This window comes from Drosophila elegans, unplaced genomic scaffold (assembly GCF_018152505.1).
Source record: "Drosophila elegans isolate 14027-0461.03 unplaced genomic scaffold, ASM1815250v1 contig_208, whole genome shotgun sequence".
Taxonomy (NCBI): Eukaryota; Metazoa; Arthropoda; class Insecta; order Diptera; family Drosophilidae; genus Drosophila; species Drosophila elegans.
In genome coordinates this window covers 26,927,223-26,944,652 of record NW_024545578.1, presented here as the reverse complement: position 1 = coordinate 26,944,652, position 17,430 = coordinate 26,927,223, and the positions used below count along the sequence as shown (strand labels likewise).

The following is a 17,430-nucleotide window of genomic DNA, read 5'->3' as shown; positions in this document are numbered from 1 at the left end:
TAACTCGAAATAGCGGCAGCGGAGTCGGTGTGCGTGTGTATATGTACGCGGCTAGCGGCACTTCCTAGGCAAATGCTAACGGAGAATGATACACTGACCGATAACTAAGGGCAACGAATATATAAGCCTGATGCCGAAAGGCGCGCAAAAATTATCAAAATTGTAAAAAGCGCGGGAAAATGTTCAGACAAACTGCGACGAAATCTTTTGCCGCTTATTTTGAGAACTACACTTTTCACAAATTGCACTTTTTTCCAGCTGTTTTATTTATACCCTAAATTGGTGCTCACTACGACGAAAGTTGGGGGAATTAAGTTCGCACTAATTGGGTCGACGACGAGTATTTTATTTGCTTGTTTATGGGCCAAAGCGATTCACATATAATTCGAAATATATTATGTTTATTGCAGAATTTTGGTTGTTAGTACATGCAAATTTTTATTTCTTGGTTAGAATGCTCACGAATGCAAAAAGTTGAAAGATGGGCCAAAACACAATTGACAAAACGCCACAGATTAACTTTCAATTTTTGGCACTCTATACCTGGATGGCCGACTTGATAATTGCAACTTCCTTTTTAACTTCCATTTGGCGGCAGCAGCAAATTAAGCAATTAAATTTGCCGAAACGTCAGGTGCAACTTCAAGGAACGGCAGAAAATTTCCAGCGACGAAATATTGTTGAATTAAATTTATTTGCCGAACCGACACGAATAAATTCGTTTTTGTTGGTAATGTTTATAGTTTTTCACCGAAAAAAAATTAAAACTCGCGAACTCTACTGCTAATCACGTCGGGGTCACCATGAAAATTTAATACTGTTTTGTATTAACGACGCGAAAACTTGTGACTGCAGTAGTTCGACGATGTTAAATTGCGAATTGGTGAAAACTAATTCGAAAACACGACGAAAAGGAGTGGCTACGATGACTTTCGATTGATTGCTGACTATTATATTTCAATAATTTCTCTTAGAACATAACTTATGCTACGGTGGCGAGAGACGGGGCGAATTCGCTCCTGCTCTCGCCCTACAACTAGTGATTTAAATACCAGCGCCAAGTGCGCAAACAATCATTTAAAGATGATGTGTTACCTTACCGCATAAATCATAGGAATTCCTTTCCCAAACTACTAAGGATACTTGCATATGGTTTGCGGGTGAAAGAAAGGCCAGGAGTCAAGGAGCCAGGAGTCAAGGAGTCTAACATACAGTTAGAACAGATGGAACGAGCTAAAATAAAATTATTCGAATTATCCAGGAAATGACATCACAGTTTGTCTTACTTATAAGGAGTTAGAAACTGATATAGTCGAGATTGAAGCAATATTGAAGTCTCGACCTTTAGTTCCAACGTCGACTGATCCAAGCGACTTGACAGCGAACATGCTCAGCAACCACAGACGTTGGGGTAACGATGGCAATCAATGGTTAACTGACTACCTTCAACAACAGCAGAAGAAACAAAATGAAGACGATCGTCAGCGAACACTAAGGAAGGAAGGTGGGTTCTAATAAAAGAAGACAACACACCAGTACTACAGTGGCCAAAGGGGCGAATAGTCAAGGTATTCCACGGGAAAAACAACTTTGTCAGAAAAGTGGAAGACACAACAGCTAAAGAAGTCGTCAAACGGGATATTCAGCCCTAGCTCCATTATTCGCAGAAAAAGAACCGATGTGTAAGCCTCCACTTTAAGAGAATTCTGAGGACAAGATTGCTAAGGAGATCACACAAAAAAGAAAAAAACTTCAGGGCATTTAAAAGAAAAAATTATACGAAAACATTTCAGTTGGAATTGCTAAAATTGGTCATGTATGTAAACAATTTCCACAACAAGAAGTATGTACAAGTATGTACCATCACTTCAATTAAAATTGATTGAAGACTATACCTCCAACACAGAAAGTAGCAAGAGCTTATTTAATAAACTCCGATGATATATACCACTATTAACAACTGAAATAATAAATGTATTAACAGATATTCGCTAATGCCGATTATTCCAATGCTGATATCACCACGGCAACTAGAGGATGAATTGGCATATACGAGGTGTGTTCAAAAAGTAAGGTGACTTTTTAAATTTCGCGGGCAACATATTTTCGATTATCGATTTTTTTGTTTTATTATGTTGGTACACTCTTCACTAACATCTGTACCAAGTTTCAAGTGAATCCCCTTTTTTGTATGGTTGTGAGAGACGTGAAGGTTACAAGTTGTTTTGCGTGTTCTTGGCTCACCTGGGCTCTTCCATTGGGAGGATTGGGCTTTGGTTTCGATATCACAACCATGTACCCATGATTCGTCACCAGCTATGACCCTTTTGAGTAAGTTTGGTTCGTAAGTGACGTCATTCAACAGCACTTGAGCGATGCTCTTGCGACGGTTCTTTTGGTCAAAATTCTGCAATTTTGGAACAAACTTCGCTGACACACGTCTCATGACCAAAACGTTTAAAAAAATTTCATGGCACGAGCCAAGCGATATACCGACATCTTCAGCAACTTTTCCAATAGTGATTCGACGATTTTCCAACACAATTTTCTTCACTGCTTGAACGTTATCATCAGTTGTTGACGTGCTTGGGCGTACAGCGCGAAGTTCGTCATTGGCAACTTCCCGGCCATCTTGGAATAATTTGTACCATTTGTAAACATTTTTTTTACTCAGGACATTTTCACCGTATGCCACTGTTAACATTTCAAGTGTTTCGGAACACTTAACTTTATTTTGTACGCAAAATTTGATGCAAATTCTTTGATCAATATTTTTCGATTGCAAAAAATCGCCGAACACTTAAAACAACTTGTAACCTTCACGCCTCTCATAACCAAACAAAAAAGGGGATTCACTTGAAACTTGGTACAGATGTTAGGGAAGAGTGTACCAACCTAACAAAACAAAAAAATCTATAATCGAAAATATGCTGCCCGCGAAATTAGAAAAGTCACCTTGCTACTTGAACACACCTCGTATACATAATCACTTAAAACCAGGACAGATGCTTCATGGTTCGCCAGATAACATTCTTATGGCACACCAGCTGATAAAGGGTGATGAAGCGATTTACGTCATTTTTTAAAGTAAATTTTCCCTTAATATCACAAGTTCTGCATATCGACAAATTGACTCAAATTCCATTTTTGAGTAAAGATGAAATCCGTTCGATTGAAATAAAATCACCTGACCTTGCAATCAACAGTCATCGTGATGAATTTGGTAGAAGTGTCTAAATCAGATTTAAAGTTCTGTCAAGAGAGAGCAAAACCGGATTTTATTTGTTGCAAGAAGCAAGCAAGTGTTTCATCAGAAATTAGCTGTGAGTTAAAATTATTTCATAATAAAACGGATGTAACGAGCAAAACAATAAGTTTGGAATGTATGCCAAGAATCTATGGATATTTGCAACAAACGGATCTCTTTTGCTTTCTGCTTTTTGCTGAGATGGAACACCTAACATAGAACTACAAGGAGCCGGATATTTAATTGCAAGTCCTGGATGCTAAATTCGATTTCAATAACAACACGAGATTCAACAGATACTACACTTCTGGCATCATATGCTCAGTATCGCAAGTTCTTTTTGGCAAACTCCCATTACCCCACTAAAAATGTGAAAAATGCTTACGGAGCGTTACTACAAACATGAATCGGTCGTTAAAGGAATATTAAGCTCACTATCAAAGAGGAAAACAAACGCACCCAAATTAGACAAAACGACTGAAATCACTGTGCCAAACGAAGCGCTGACCAAAAAAAGATTCTTGTTTCTAAGTTACCCAACCTATACCGATCAATCACCTAACAAACCAAATTGTCGTAAATAAATTCTATGTCCCGTCTATAAAAAGGGGTAATATAAATGAGATAAAAATACAAGTAAATGACGAACAAGATACTGCACCGTAGAATCACCGTTGAGGAATCCCACAAACGCAATGGACCCGTTCAATTGCCAAGAATATGGACATACGAAAACCTTTTGCACTCTGCGAAGTCTGAGTTGCCTGTGGGGATGCACATACATCTAGCAACTGTGGGGAAAACCACACCGCAAACTGTCTATAAAGATTTAAAAAATCGCCTAAGTCAACAAATAACTGCAGCTCGAGACCGTAAATACCATCAACCTCGACCCCGTTAAGTTACACTTCATCAAACCACTGTAGGAATAATGCAGCAACAGACATCGAAGGCCTTGCGCATCAGACTCACCTAACGAACAAAAACAGTTTCCACTTTAATGGCTATACATTTGTAAGGGATTCCATCAAAATAAAATAACTTTCTACATTGAGTTCTGAATTAAATCCTATTTTTCCAAACACCGTTTCCAAGATTCTTATTCTAGTCTCATCTATGGCCTAAGTGGAGACTGCATCTGTTTGCCTGAGCGGAAGAGTTATCTTTTGCAATTTTTCTTTAAGTTTAAAGGAGTTGGTTCTTTATTTTTTGTTTGACTTTTAATAACTTTTTCGATGCTTCAGCCTCTGATTTGTTGGCGGAGCGGATTTCTTGATATTATTTTGTTTGCATTTATTTAAAATCGAAATAAGCAATGGCTTTGTCAATACGGTCTTCTCTTCCAACTCTTCGCGGTATACATCTTTAAAATACTTCACTTCTATTTGGTTTTGAAAAAGTGAAGCATTTTCAATGTGCATATTTAGAATCTCTAATCGACACTCAAGCTCAACCGGATTCACAGATAATTTAGCTTCATTTAAGTAGCGATACGTTCGGCCAATACTTTTCATGTAAACATCTTGTTGGTGTTTAAGCTCTTCCATAACCTTGGTTGCCATTTGTATTTATTTTGTTGGTATCGAAGAGGTGTTAAATATGTATTTTTATTAATATGATTTATTTGTTGAATACGCTGTGTAGGGGAGCTAAGTGCCGAGAGAAGTACAGCAAAAAATTTGGAAATAGGGTTTTTATATTTTTTATATAAACCCTGCGACAGTATATGCCGCACGCTCGCACTGTAGGGGAGCTAAAAAAGCTAAAAAAAATCGAACAAACGTTTAAGCAGGCCGAAAATTGCACTGCGGCAGTGATCTAGAACGAAATCGACCAAAGATAACTCGAAATAGCGGCAGCGGTATCGGTGTGCGTGAGTATGTGTACGCGGCTAGCAGATCTTCCTAGGCAAATGTTAACGGAGAATGATACACTGACCGATAACTAAGGGCAACGAATATTTAAGCCTGATGCCGAAAGACGCGCAAAAATTATCAAAATTGTAAAAAGCGCGGGAAAATGTTCAAACAAACTGCGACGAAATCTTTTGCCGCTTATTTTGAGAACTACACTTTTCACAAGTTGCACTTTTTTCCAGCTGTTTTATTTATACCCTAAATTGGTGCTCTCTACGACGAAAGTTTGGGGAATTAAGTTTTGTACTGATTGGGCCCACGACGAGTATTTTATTTGCGTGTTCATTGGCCAAAACGATTCACATATAATTCGAAATATTTTATGTTTTTGCAGAATTTTGGTTGTTAGTACATGCAAATTTTTATTTCTTGGTTAGAATGCTCACTATCTACCGATGTTTACTCGAATGCCATGAAAGATGGGCCAAAACACAATTAACAAAACGCCACAGATTAACTTTAAACTTTTAGCACTCTATACCTGGTTGGCCGACTCGATAATTGCAACTTCCTTTTTTACATCCATGTTCCAACGGCAGCAGCAAATTAAACAATTAAAATTGCAGCGGCGGAAGAAACGTCTTGGGCAACAACCAATTTGTATTTGTATTTATTATAAAATTTCATCCTAACGCTACAAGTTTGGAACTTATAAGTTAATGCGCTAGTCACTACGAGTTTGCAAATATCTAATTGTTACATTATACTTAAAACTAATTTTCATAAAAACTAACCTAAGTCGCCTTCTATTTTTACTTTAGTTTACGTAATACTGTTTTTAAGGTGTGTGAATAATTTTATCTTGAATTGCGTGGCACTGCTAATATTTTTAAGATGGTTTGGGAGCTGATTCCAAGATCGAATAGCATTAATTAAAAATTGTCTTTCGGATGTCAATGATCTAGGTCTTATGCAAGTAAGGTTGTTTGCTCTTCTAGAGGATGTAAATTGAAGTTTTTCGAAAAGATACAAAGGTTCTTTTTGGAAAATAATTTTTTGCAGAAAAATTAAGTTCCGCATCTTTATCCATTCATTTAGCGAGATATCGAATATTTTCAGCGAAAATTCGGATACGTGATCTGTACGTGGTTGGTTGAATATATACCTGGCTATGCAATTAAATAGAACTTTAATTCTGTTCTTACTGGTAGTGTCACAGTTTGAAAAAACTTCTACTCCATAAAATAGCGCTGGAACAATGCAGGTTTTAGCTATTAGTAAACGTATATGGGTGGGCAGGCAATTTTTAGTTACGGATAATGTCCTTATTATGCCATATGTTTCCCTACAGACTTTTTAATATGATCATTCCAGGTAAGAGTTCTGTTGAATGTAAAACCTAAGTTTACAGCTGTATCAACGTACTCAAGTGGCGTGCTATTCATACTCAGTGGCTGCAAATTGTTAAAAATCATCTTTCTTTTACTTATGACAAGACATTTTGATTTTGATGGGTTGATCCCAAGTCCATTGTTGCCGGCCCACTCATTTACACGTTCAAGTTCTCTGTTACAAACATCTATACATTCATTTATTCTGTTTAAAGGACGACTCACATACATTTGGACATCATCAGCATACAAGTGTACATTACATTCAGATAACGCATTGGGAAGGTCATTAACATATAAGGTAAACAATAAGGGACCAAGCACAGACCCTTGGGGTACACCACGATTAACATTTTCGTATGAGGACGAAACGCTAGACAGTACAACAGATTGACGACGATTTTGCAGGTACGAGGACACAAGTTTGACAGAACTTTTAGAAAACATAAACATATTACGTAGTTTGGCACAAAGGACGTTATGGTTTACTGTATCGAAGCCCTTACTATAGTCCAGTAAAACTAAGAGTGTAACATTGTTTTCGTCTATTTGTTCCCTTATGTCGTCTGCAATTTTTATAATAACTGAGGTACAGCTTCTGTTTTTCCTAAAACCAGACTGATTATTAGTAAGCATTGCATTGTCGGACATAAATTTATTAATTTGATCAGCCATGAGATTCTCAAATACCTTTGATAGGTATGGTAAAATGGAGATGGGTCTGTACTTATTATTTGATTTAGGAATCGGAATTATTTTTGCCGCTTTCCAACAGTCCGGATAAGTAGATTTTGTCAGTACAGTATTAAAGGTATAGGTTATGTATGGCAGGATTTTTTGCAGCAGAATTTTTATGAATTTAGGGTTTATGTTGTCAGACCCAGTGGCGTCACTCTTAATTCTTAGTATACTTTGTAGGACATCACACTGATTAACACACAAAAACCTAAATCTAATATCACAGACAGTTTCGGATACAAATCGTGGGTTCAGATATTTATTTTCAGTGATTTCAGGTACTTTGCAGCTTAAGAACTTTTTATTAAGTTCATTTACATTAATGTCTTGTTCAAGTCTTGGTTTAACTTTGCATATTCCCAGCTTTTTAATTATTTTCCATGTCTGAGCAGTGGAAGATGCCTTGTTGAATTTATGGGAATAGAAATTTGCCTTGGTAGTGTCAGTAAGTTTGGTCACTTTTTTTCTCAATGACTTGAACACTGCGTAAGCTTGAGGTGTCCTGTACCTTCTCCACTTATTGAACGCCCCGTCACGCTGTAATATTGCGTCTTTCATGTTTCTTTGGAACCATGGTTTTTCAGAAAAACGAATAACTTTGCTACGAACAGGTACGACACAGTTATATAAATAACAAATATTGTTTTGTAAAAGGTTAACTTGTTCGTCTACTTCGGAAAGGGAATATATGGCATTCCAATTGCACAAATTAAAGGTGGAGTCCAAAAGGTCATAGTTGATATATCCAAAGTCCCTAAAAACTATTGAATGGTCAAGGTATTGTAGGTCAAGTGCGTAAGTCAAGTATATGAGGTCATGTTTTGAGAACGATGGGACAATAAGTTGGTCATATGTGGCTACTTTGTCTGTATTAGACACAAAAAATAAGTCTAAAAGCGAGTTGCGGGTTTTGGTAAAATGCGTAGGGGACACAAAGTTAACCAACTTCATCCCCAGCGATTTCATGTCCTCTGCAAGGTGGGAATCCCTTAAAATATCGCTATTAAAATCGCCTGTTATAATGACGTCTGAATAATTAATTGACACGTCAGGAATAATGTTTAAAAATTGTTCATAGTCAATACGGCAGTTAGGTCGGTATACACACCCAATTAGTAGCTTATCAGCATATTTTTGGCATCTAATTTCTATAAATAAGTATTCAATTGCACTACTGGTTGAGTGTTTACATATAAACGTGGAACATAACTTTTTACTAACATATATTGCAACCCCACCCCCATGACTATCACGGTCAGAGCGATGCAAATTATAACCATCACATTCAACTAAAACATCACATAAATTAGGAACAAACCAAGTTTCAGAAACACATATAACATCTACACTCGAATTGATAAAGAGGTATCTAAATTCTTCAATTTTTCGTGTGAGGCTTTGAGCATTTATATGACACACATTAAGACCAGCTCTCTTCTCTCCGAGAACCCTTAACATCGCATGGCTATTTGATCGATTTGGATTTATGTTTATGTTATTATTGTTGCTGTCACCCATTTTAAATTATTTAATTGTAATATTAGCTGCGCTCGCAGTCTATAAATATTTATGACATAAAGACACACCACACCAAGAAACAAAATAAAATTAATGCGACTGATACTAATCCTAAATAAATATAATAAAACTACTGATAATTTCACAGAAATGGTATATAAATATAAGCGCCTCTTAGGTGCGAAAAGAATTATAGCGGACGATAGCTTTATTGGCTCCCGCTCTCGCCCTACAACTAGTGACTTCAATTTAAATAAACGCGCCAAGTGCGCAAACAGTATGTGTTCTAAGCCAAATATTCTTAACAAAAAAAAATTAGAACTTCGAGGCAATCGTCAAAACGATGTCCAAGCTGATCACAATTCCAATTACTTATCGCTTCTATACCAGCCGATTCGCTGTCGCCAAGATATTGTTCTATCTGAGAGACAAACGAGCGTTGCTGAAGATTACTCTTAACTGGTTGAGCAAATACTTGATTGCAAATCTGCTCGTGAGTCCTGATTTCTTCTCCAAGACTAGCTTGTGTATGGCTACGATGGCTATGCCGCATAAGAAGTTTAACTAATTATTCTTTTGAGATGGGATTTCTCAAGCGAGCAAAAAGTTTTTCCACTTGGAATTGGCATTCCTCAAAAGGTTCTTTGTCTGCTTGACGCCTGATATTTACAAATGTCCATATCAGTATCTTTCTCTTTAAACTTTTTACGGAACTCTCTGCAAAATTCTACCCAATTAAATTGATGATACGTTCGGTGAATTCTCGAGTTCCATTGACTAGCCTTGCCGACGAAAAATAAAAGTAAATAATCGCTCAGTTGACGATCTCCATTTAAATTTTGTCGAAATAATGCTTGTACTCGACAAAGAAATTCCTCAGCCTGTAAACCGTCCTTGGATCCATCAAACTTGATGTGCCATCTTTCAATAATATTCGGCACCTTATCTGGCTGTAACGAAGAAAGGGATCTATCGACACGCTGAGTATTAACACTAATATCCTGATACAGGGTTCCAGCAGAATAAGATTCCACTGGTTATCTTTGATTTTCGGTCATCCTCCTACTCGGAGTTTCGGCTGGTTCCTTTTTGACCTAAGTGTCATTCCTACACGTGGTGCTGTACCTCTCTGATGTCCTGAATTCCTACTTCTTCTACCGTCTGCTCTGCCATTAACTTCTCCTATCTTTTTATCAACAGCTGACAATTTTGCTAACAGGGTAAAAGATAGAGATTTCTGTGGCGTTTCTTTGGCCCGTGTTTGTTTTACATAAATTAACTCATAATTATTTCTTGATCAATTGAAAAATTTAATCAATAATATCAAAATACTTGTGTATTCTACTCAGGTCAGGTCAGCGCAGAGTACAGTTTTGTAGACGGTATTATTCTCGGCCACACATATGTGCCGACATGATTTTGATGATCACTACGTAGCACGTGGCGTGCTGTGTTCAGGAGTCGTATCCGTTCGACGAGCTAGTTGTAGGAGTCTCAGGCCATTTCTTCTTTTGGAGTCTTTATTGAAGAAGGGATATATAAGACGCACGTGGCATGCGGTGTTCCGGTGCCGTGAACGATTAATGTGCACAAAAGAGTTTTATGTTGCCTCACAATGCAGATCCTCTATTTGTCCGCCGACCAGTAATAGTCTCTGGACGGCTTTTACCAACACGCCTTTTAATTTCTTGGCCTGCTGCTTATCTGCCTATTTTATTCACATTTACCTTCTGCACTTTTTAAACAAAGGGTAGGCACTGGAACTTAATGTTGGTTGACTCTTAGGTTACACGTGGCGTGCATTCATTCATTCACTTTAAAACTGCAATCGCAGCGTAGATGTGTGTATTCTTTTACGATTTGAGGTGAAATGAACGAAGATTCTGGCACGCTCTGATATTTGCACTAAACGAAAAAACGTATTCTTTTCAGGTTTTAATTCTCGCTCTTGTCCTTACGCGGTTTCGATTCCGCGCGACAGTGAACGCACTATGCGACTCCGTCAGTAAGAGTGAACGATGCGACTAGCTGACGATCGTCTGCCTGTGTAACGCAACATTGCCAAACTTCAATGGAATTTTCCTTAAGTTTTTGCTTTTTTTCTGCCTTGCGCACTTTCGATAAACGCACAAGAAATTTCAGCTGAGGACCTCAAAAAAATTGTGAATTCAATGCCAAGGAATTTGGCACAAGTCTTTTAAAAAAACGGTTATCAAACAAGCTACTAATGCTGAAATACAACTTATTGCTTAAAAATTCTTGTTGTACTTTTGAGGGTCATGTTTTGTTTCATTTGCTTATTTTATTTTTTATTTTATTTAATTTTTAATATCCTAACGCTACAAATTCACACTTATATTTGTTGCATTACTCACAATAGATTTTAATCGTTCCAATGGCAGCTATAGGATAACTTTGTCAGATTTAAAAAAAAAATTAAAAGCGAAATTCTATATAAATTAACAATTACTGTGTCCAATATTTTAAAAAATATTTTAAAAAAATATATAAATTGGTTGCATTTAAAAAAAAAAATTTTTTATTAATATTTAAATTGTTCCAATGGGAGCTTTATATTATTGTCGGGCGATTTTAATTAAATTAAGCCAGTAGTTCTTAAGTTTTTAACCACCATTATTTCTCGAAGAACTAAAAAAAAATTATAAAGCTGCAAAGTCAGAGCCGATCCGGCTCGTACCGACTTATACAACACCTGCAATGGGAAAACCACTTTTGGGACAGTTTCATGCAGATAGCTTCAAAACTGAGAGACTAGTTTGCTTAGAACCGGACAGACGGACGGACGGAAAGATGGAAAGATGGGAAGGCGGACATAGCTATATCGACTCTCCTAGTGATTCTGATCCAGAATATATATCTTATATAAGGTCGAAAATGTATCCTTCACTGCGATGCAAACTTTTTATTTCGCTGTCTCATTGCGCCGAATGCAGTTCCGAAGTTACCGCAACTCAGCTGCGTAGCTTTGATGCCATCCGTTCCTCTTAGGATTGTCGCCGCTTATTCCAATCTGCTTGTAGTGATTTGCAACCATAAGCTATCAAGTTGCTTACTTTCTTGCCTTTTCGCATTTGGCAATGTAATAATTGCGTGGTGGTTCATGATACACACTCTAAGAGTTACTGAGCTGGAAAAGCTTTACCTCAAACAGAAAACCAAGTTTGAGAGTGCTGTGGCACCTGTTGGTTCTGAAACGTCAACACCAATTCACGGAAAAATTGACTTAGATTCCAGCCGCTCCATTTCAAAGCGAGACAAATGCTAATCGCCTAGCTCTGGACGCTGAGTTACCAGCTGCGGTTAGAAGAAAAAAGAAGAATATTCGGAAAAACAACAATAAGAAGCATATTCTTGAAAATTAACATTGTGAGGAATTCGAAGCTCTGCCCAGCAATACTGCATGCATTCGCCTGATTTTGATCTTTCTCACAATATCTGTATGGGAACGGCACCCTCTCTCAGGGTCCCGCTCGGTGATGCTCTCCCATGTTTCACCGCTCTCCTAATGCAGCAACGGTACCATTGGCTTGAAATTTCGTTTTCACTGTTGTACATTCTATGTTACAATATGTTTTCTGGACACATTCCCCTTATTTTGGGTTTTCCCAAAATATGGGGATGGTAACGAAACACTCCCTCAATGTCCCGCTTGGGGATGCACTCCCTTTGCTGCTTGTGGGGAGCCATCTTATCACCAAATGGATCGAACTTAACTGCATGCAGTGTTCTCTTAAAAGCAGCGCTCTCTTCTGGCTCAACAGCAGCATTAATGCTCTTTCATTGTGAGAACTCTTCATTTTCTTCAGAAACTTTGAACATTGATCGACAGCCTGTACGTATTCAACATTGTTTAAAGTTCTTACCAATAATATCGAAGACCTGATGACGACAACAGCAAAGCGTTTTGTCACCTCTGCCCAGGCTGCCTGGCCGAACAGGTATGCGTACTAAATCTCTGTTTTTTCCGGGAAACCACTCAGTGTGTATATAATGTCATTACATTAGTTAAAACCTTAACTTGGATTTCTTTGACAATGAATTTTTTGATCCCAATCTAGACAGTATTTCGCAAGGACTGGGTTGCTGTTATAAGGGAATGTACTAGAGGTGGCCACGACAACTGCGCTCGCTTGTCTGCTTGTGTTGTTTGGAGTCTCGATATCGTTCAGATTTTTTTGCAACGCTGCGATATTATCCAAGAGTTCCAGCATTTGAAAAGGTAAAATTTGTCGTCGTACAAGAACTCCAGCTGTTCAATCGATGATTATTATTTAACATTTATTACTAATTAACATTTTATCCCAGCGCTACAAGCATATACCTATTAATAACGCAATGAATTATTTTAAGGCATTTTTAGGTTTTTTTCCTTTTTTACCTTTGCAGAGGGTATTATAATTTCAGTCAGAAGTTTGCAACGCAGTGAAGGAGTAAGCCAAGAATTAGTCCCTGGCTTTTTGGCATTAAATTTCAATGGCACAAACTTCTCAAAAAGGTACTAAGTGTAACTATTCAAAACATTTTATTGACAATCAGCACCCCAGTCAAAAACATTTAATTTAAGTTCCAGAGTTTCTATAGTCCCTTTGTTTTAAAGAATGAGTTGTATAGTCTAAATTAAGTTCATTTGTAAGAAAGATGAGGTCATGTTTTGAGAAAGCTGGTTTCTTGTTTGGGACATTTAGTAGGTCAAGCAGGGTTTCGAAAATTTTGCTGAAATGAGACTCAAAATCATTCAGCAGATTAATTTCCTTTAAGAGGTTACTATCGAACTTTCCAGCCAGGATAATGTCAAAACAGAAAGCTGATGATTCGAACCGGAATCAAGGTCGAATTCGTATTGAATTTTACTGTTCGGTCGACACATACAGTCAATCAATGTTTTCTTATTACTTTTGAAAGATTTTTACTCTAGTAAAAATTCTATTAGACTTTCATTTGAATGTTTAGACTTTATCTTGCATTTCAGTTTCTAAATGACGTAGATCGCGACACCACCAGCATGACAAGCACGATAAACATCATAACCATCACACATAATTGACGTGATACACATGGGACATTAGACTGAATAAAAATTGACCTAAACTCATCAAATTTTCTTAATAAGCTTTTTACATTTCTATGAGCAAATTTTAAACCATTTCGTAAGTTGCTAATTTCTTTTATCAGGCTACCAGTTATGGAACCACCTGTTTCACTCAAAATTTTAATATTGAAGGCTTATTAGGAGTACAAGCTTAATTTTTAAATAACAGTCAAAGAACAGAAAAAAGTAGTTATCAAAACAATTAAGATATCTTAACTAGAGATTCTAAGAGAGTGAATTCAAAGTAATCTTCAGATGAGGAGTTTTCTCGACCACCGAAACGTTTTTAAGCAGAGGAGCAACTCATGTAGTTAGTTTCGAAACCAGTCTGGAAAGTTTGAGTCCGTTAGGTTTTTTCGAAAGTGGAAGCTGGAGCAGGTCCGATAAACATTTATGATACCCTTTTTTTTAAATATACGTTACTTACCTGCTCAACCCAAAGATTTGTGGTCATTATTTGATTTTTTAGATTCTATAAAGAAAAATATGAAATATTATTATTATAATTATTATTAACAACAATATCATCATATTCATTTTATTCTATGTGCAAAGTGTACACAATTTTTTCTTTTCTTAGCAAGTAGAACACAAGTCGGAACGGGCCGGATCGAACGATTGTATCATACAGTTCCCATAAAAACAGTCGGAAAACAAAACAAAATCGTGCAATTTTCTATAGAAAAATGTTAAATAATATATTCATTACTTTAGGTGTTTTAACCAGACAACAAATAATAAGACATTTTAATTTCACTTTTAGACTTCACTTTTTATTTCAATTATGCGCACTCACTGTCAGAAACCCACCAACTTCAGGGGAGAGAATCAGCGGGGAACAAATGATCATGGAACTTGGAATCGAACTATTTATCGATACCAGTTCCGATTTAACATTACACAATTCTGTTTATTACATAAACATTTAACAGTGTGACTTTTGTTATTTTGAGCACGCCTCCTTAAAGTTACATTGCTTTCCAAAACAAGCGTGCGCATTACCTATTCTTATTTTCTTTTTATGTTCTTTTCATTCTTCTGGGGATAATTATTAGATCCTGCATTTACTGCAATGGAATGGGGAAACCCAGTAAAACACATGCAGATCATTACACATTAGATTCATATTCATCGTAGATGCTATACAAGAATATGTTTTCCATATTATTTTAGTTCAATTTCATTAACTATTCAATTCAATTTTAACACTCGCTTAAGACATTGCCATAACTCTTTCTTATTGATATTTGTATATCGACTTAAAATGCTTATTGATGTACTCAAATCAGGACGTGCACACAACATGATGTACAATAAACAGCCTATTAAATTTCTACATGGTGCATCACAAGACTGTTCAGCTTGCAAAGCCTCGTAGTTTAGTTTGCTTGGAAAAGGTGTGCTAACAGGATTACAGTTTATCATATTAATTTTTTTTAAACATTGTTAATATATACTGATTAACTAAGATGTAACTCCCAATCTATTCTGACAACTTTTATACCTATAAAATGTCAAATTTAAATTAAGTCAGTCATTTTAAATTTATTTTTCAGGTATGATTTAAAATTAGACATTGTATCAGGATTCTTAGTGGCGATTACTACATCATCTACGTATAATAAAATATATTTGTTTTGAGATATATCCCTTTTATTAAGAATATATATGCAACGATCAACACTAAAATTTTCAAATCCGACTTCATTTAATACGTTTTCAAATATGTATGTATCTCAAACCAGCACCTTGCTACCTGTTTGAGACCATAAATGGCTTTGTTAAGTTTACAAACTTTGTTCCCTTCTATACGGGTTAAGCCTTTTGGAATCATCATGTAAATTTCATCTTTTAGTATTCCATTCAAAAAAGCAGGTTTGACACGCCTATATTATGGACCAATAAGTCATATTGATTTGAAAGTGCTAATAAAAACGTGCAACTGATGCAAACGTCTCATTGTAGTCTGTCATGTATTCTTGAGTAAACCCTTTCGCCACAAGCCTGGCTTTGTATTAAATAAATTGCCACACTCTTCATGTTTAATATTAAGTACCCATTTACAATCTACTATATTTTTGTCTTAAGGCTTTTGAACAATACACCAAGTATTATTTTCAAAATGAGAGTCAAGTTCATTTTGTATGGCTTTTTCCCATAAATTTCTGTCATCACGAAATTTAATTTCTTCAAAAGAATTAGGAATATCATTTTTACAGATTTGAGTATTCATAAGACATTTTTCCAAAAATCTATATGATAATTTCGGCTTACCCTTCACTTTTCAATACGTCTAATTTCAATTACTTTATCACCAGCTTCAATAACTGGATCGGCACTTTCTTGATTTGTGGAATTTTTAATATCTTGTTCCTCCTCTGAAATATCAGATTCATTATTTTCCTCTCATACAAAAACTCACTCTTCTTTTTCTGTATCTTCAGAAACAGTATTTTTAATCATTTTAAATCCCAGAGTCTTTTTCATGTACAGTTCTTTACTCAAGCATATTCACTTCATCCACCACAACATCCCTTGCTGTCATAAACTTCCTCTACACTGCTTTCCACGATTTATAACCATTTGGTTCGAATTCAACAAGTATTGTTTTGATTGATTTCGCATCAAACTTACGCTTTCGAACTTTATTAAGTGCATACACTGTTGAACCAAATATTTTTAAATATTTCAAAACTGGCCTTTTATTATGACACATTTCATACGGTGTTTTCTTTACATTTTGCTACGCTCTACTTGGGGATCTGTTAATTAAATACGTTGCTGTTAAAACAGCTTCACCCCAAAAAGTTTTATTCAGTTTAGAACTGTTGATCATTGAGCAGCTTTCTCCGTGATTGTTATAATTATCCGTTCTGACACACCATTCAGTTGTGGAGTGTGAGGAACCGTTAAATGATAGCTTATGCCTTTTTGAAGCAAAATTCACACAAAAAAAATATGTTACACATTAATGTGTGTATTGATCAACAAAGGCAACGTAATAATTCTTTTTATCAATTGGTGCTGGTGTAATTGGACCACACACATCGGAATGGACTACAAAGAGTGCCCTCTGGATATTCTCTTTATTTTTTAAATTCTGCAAATTTTAAATTAGATTGTTTGCCATTTATGCAAGCTTCACATAAATCTTTATTTACCTCGACTTGATTTAAAATTTAAGCATCTTCAAACAATCCATTTCGTTTAATTTCTAAAAATTGCCCTCCACTAATATGGCCTAACCTCTCATTCTACAATCGATAATTTACACTACTTGATACTACTATTTAATTGAAATTTTATTACTGGTGCTTATACTCACACATTCCTTCGAATACTAAGTTACCATTCTTTGTAACCCTTATGCTATTTGCCTCATCATGGATGCGAAACCTCGTTCTAACTGAGCTGTTGTTGCTATCTGGCCCTGTTTTTCTTTTTCTTTTTAATTTTCTATTTGACCAAGTTTTACACAGTGAAAACATTTTGGCCTTTGTTTAAAATTGGTCTTAAATTGTTTCTTTCCCTTTTTGTGTACAAATTTATTTTTATTGCTATTTATTTTTA

At 36.1% G+C, this 17,430-nt stretch overlaps 1 protein-coding gene and 1 long non-coding RNA gene across 7 annotated transcripts in view; one reads left to right on the top strand and one right to left on the bottom strand.

Moving 5' to 3' along the window:
- Positions 1-17,430, bottom strand: part of LOC108150545 (acetylcholine receptor subunit alpha-like) — a 688,503-nt gene that overhangs the window by 500,193 nt on the left and 170,880 nt on the right. For 5 of the 6 annotated variants that reach the window (XR_005977287.1, XM_041708509.1, XM_041708511.1 and 2 more), the window contains one exon: positions 14,288-14,332. The exons of the other annotated variant lie outside the window; for it this stretch is intronic. Coding sequence is in view for 4 of the 5 variants with exons in the window: in XM_041708509.1 (XP_041564443.1) it covers positions 14,288-14,332 (45 nt within the window). In the remaining variant the exon portion in view is untranslated. The remainder of the gene's footprint in view (positions 1-14,287; positions 14,333-17,430) is intronic. 6 annotated transcript variants of the gene reach the window in all.
- On the top strand, positions 3,090-4,301 carry LOC121467143. Its single transcript, XR_005977293.1, has 2 exons — positions 3,090-3,323; positions 3,376-4,301. It is a non-coding gene; the product is annotated as an uncharacterized LOC121467143 (long non-coding RNA).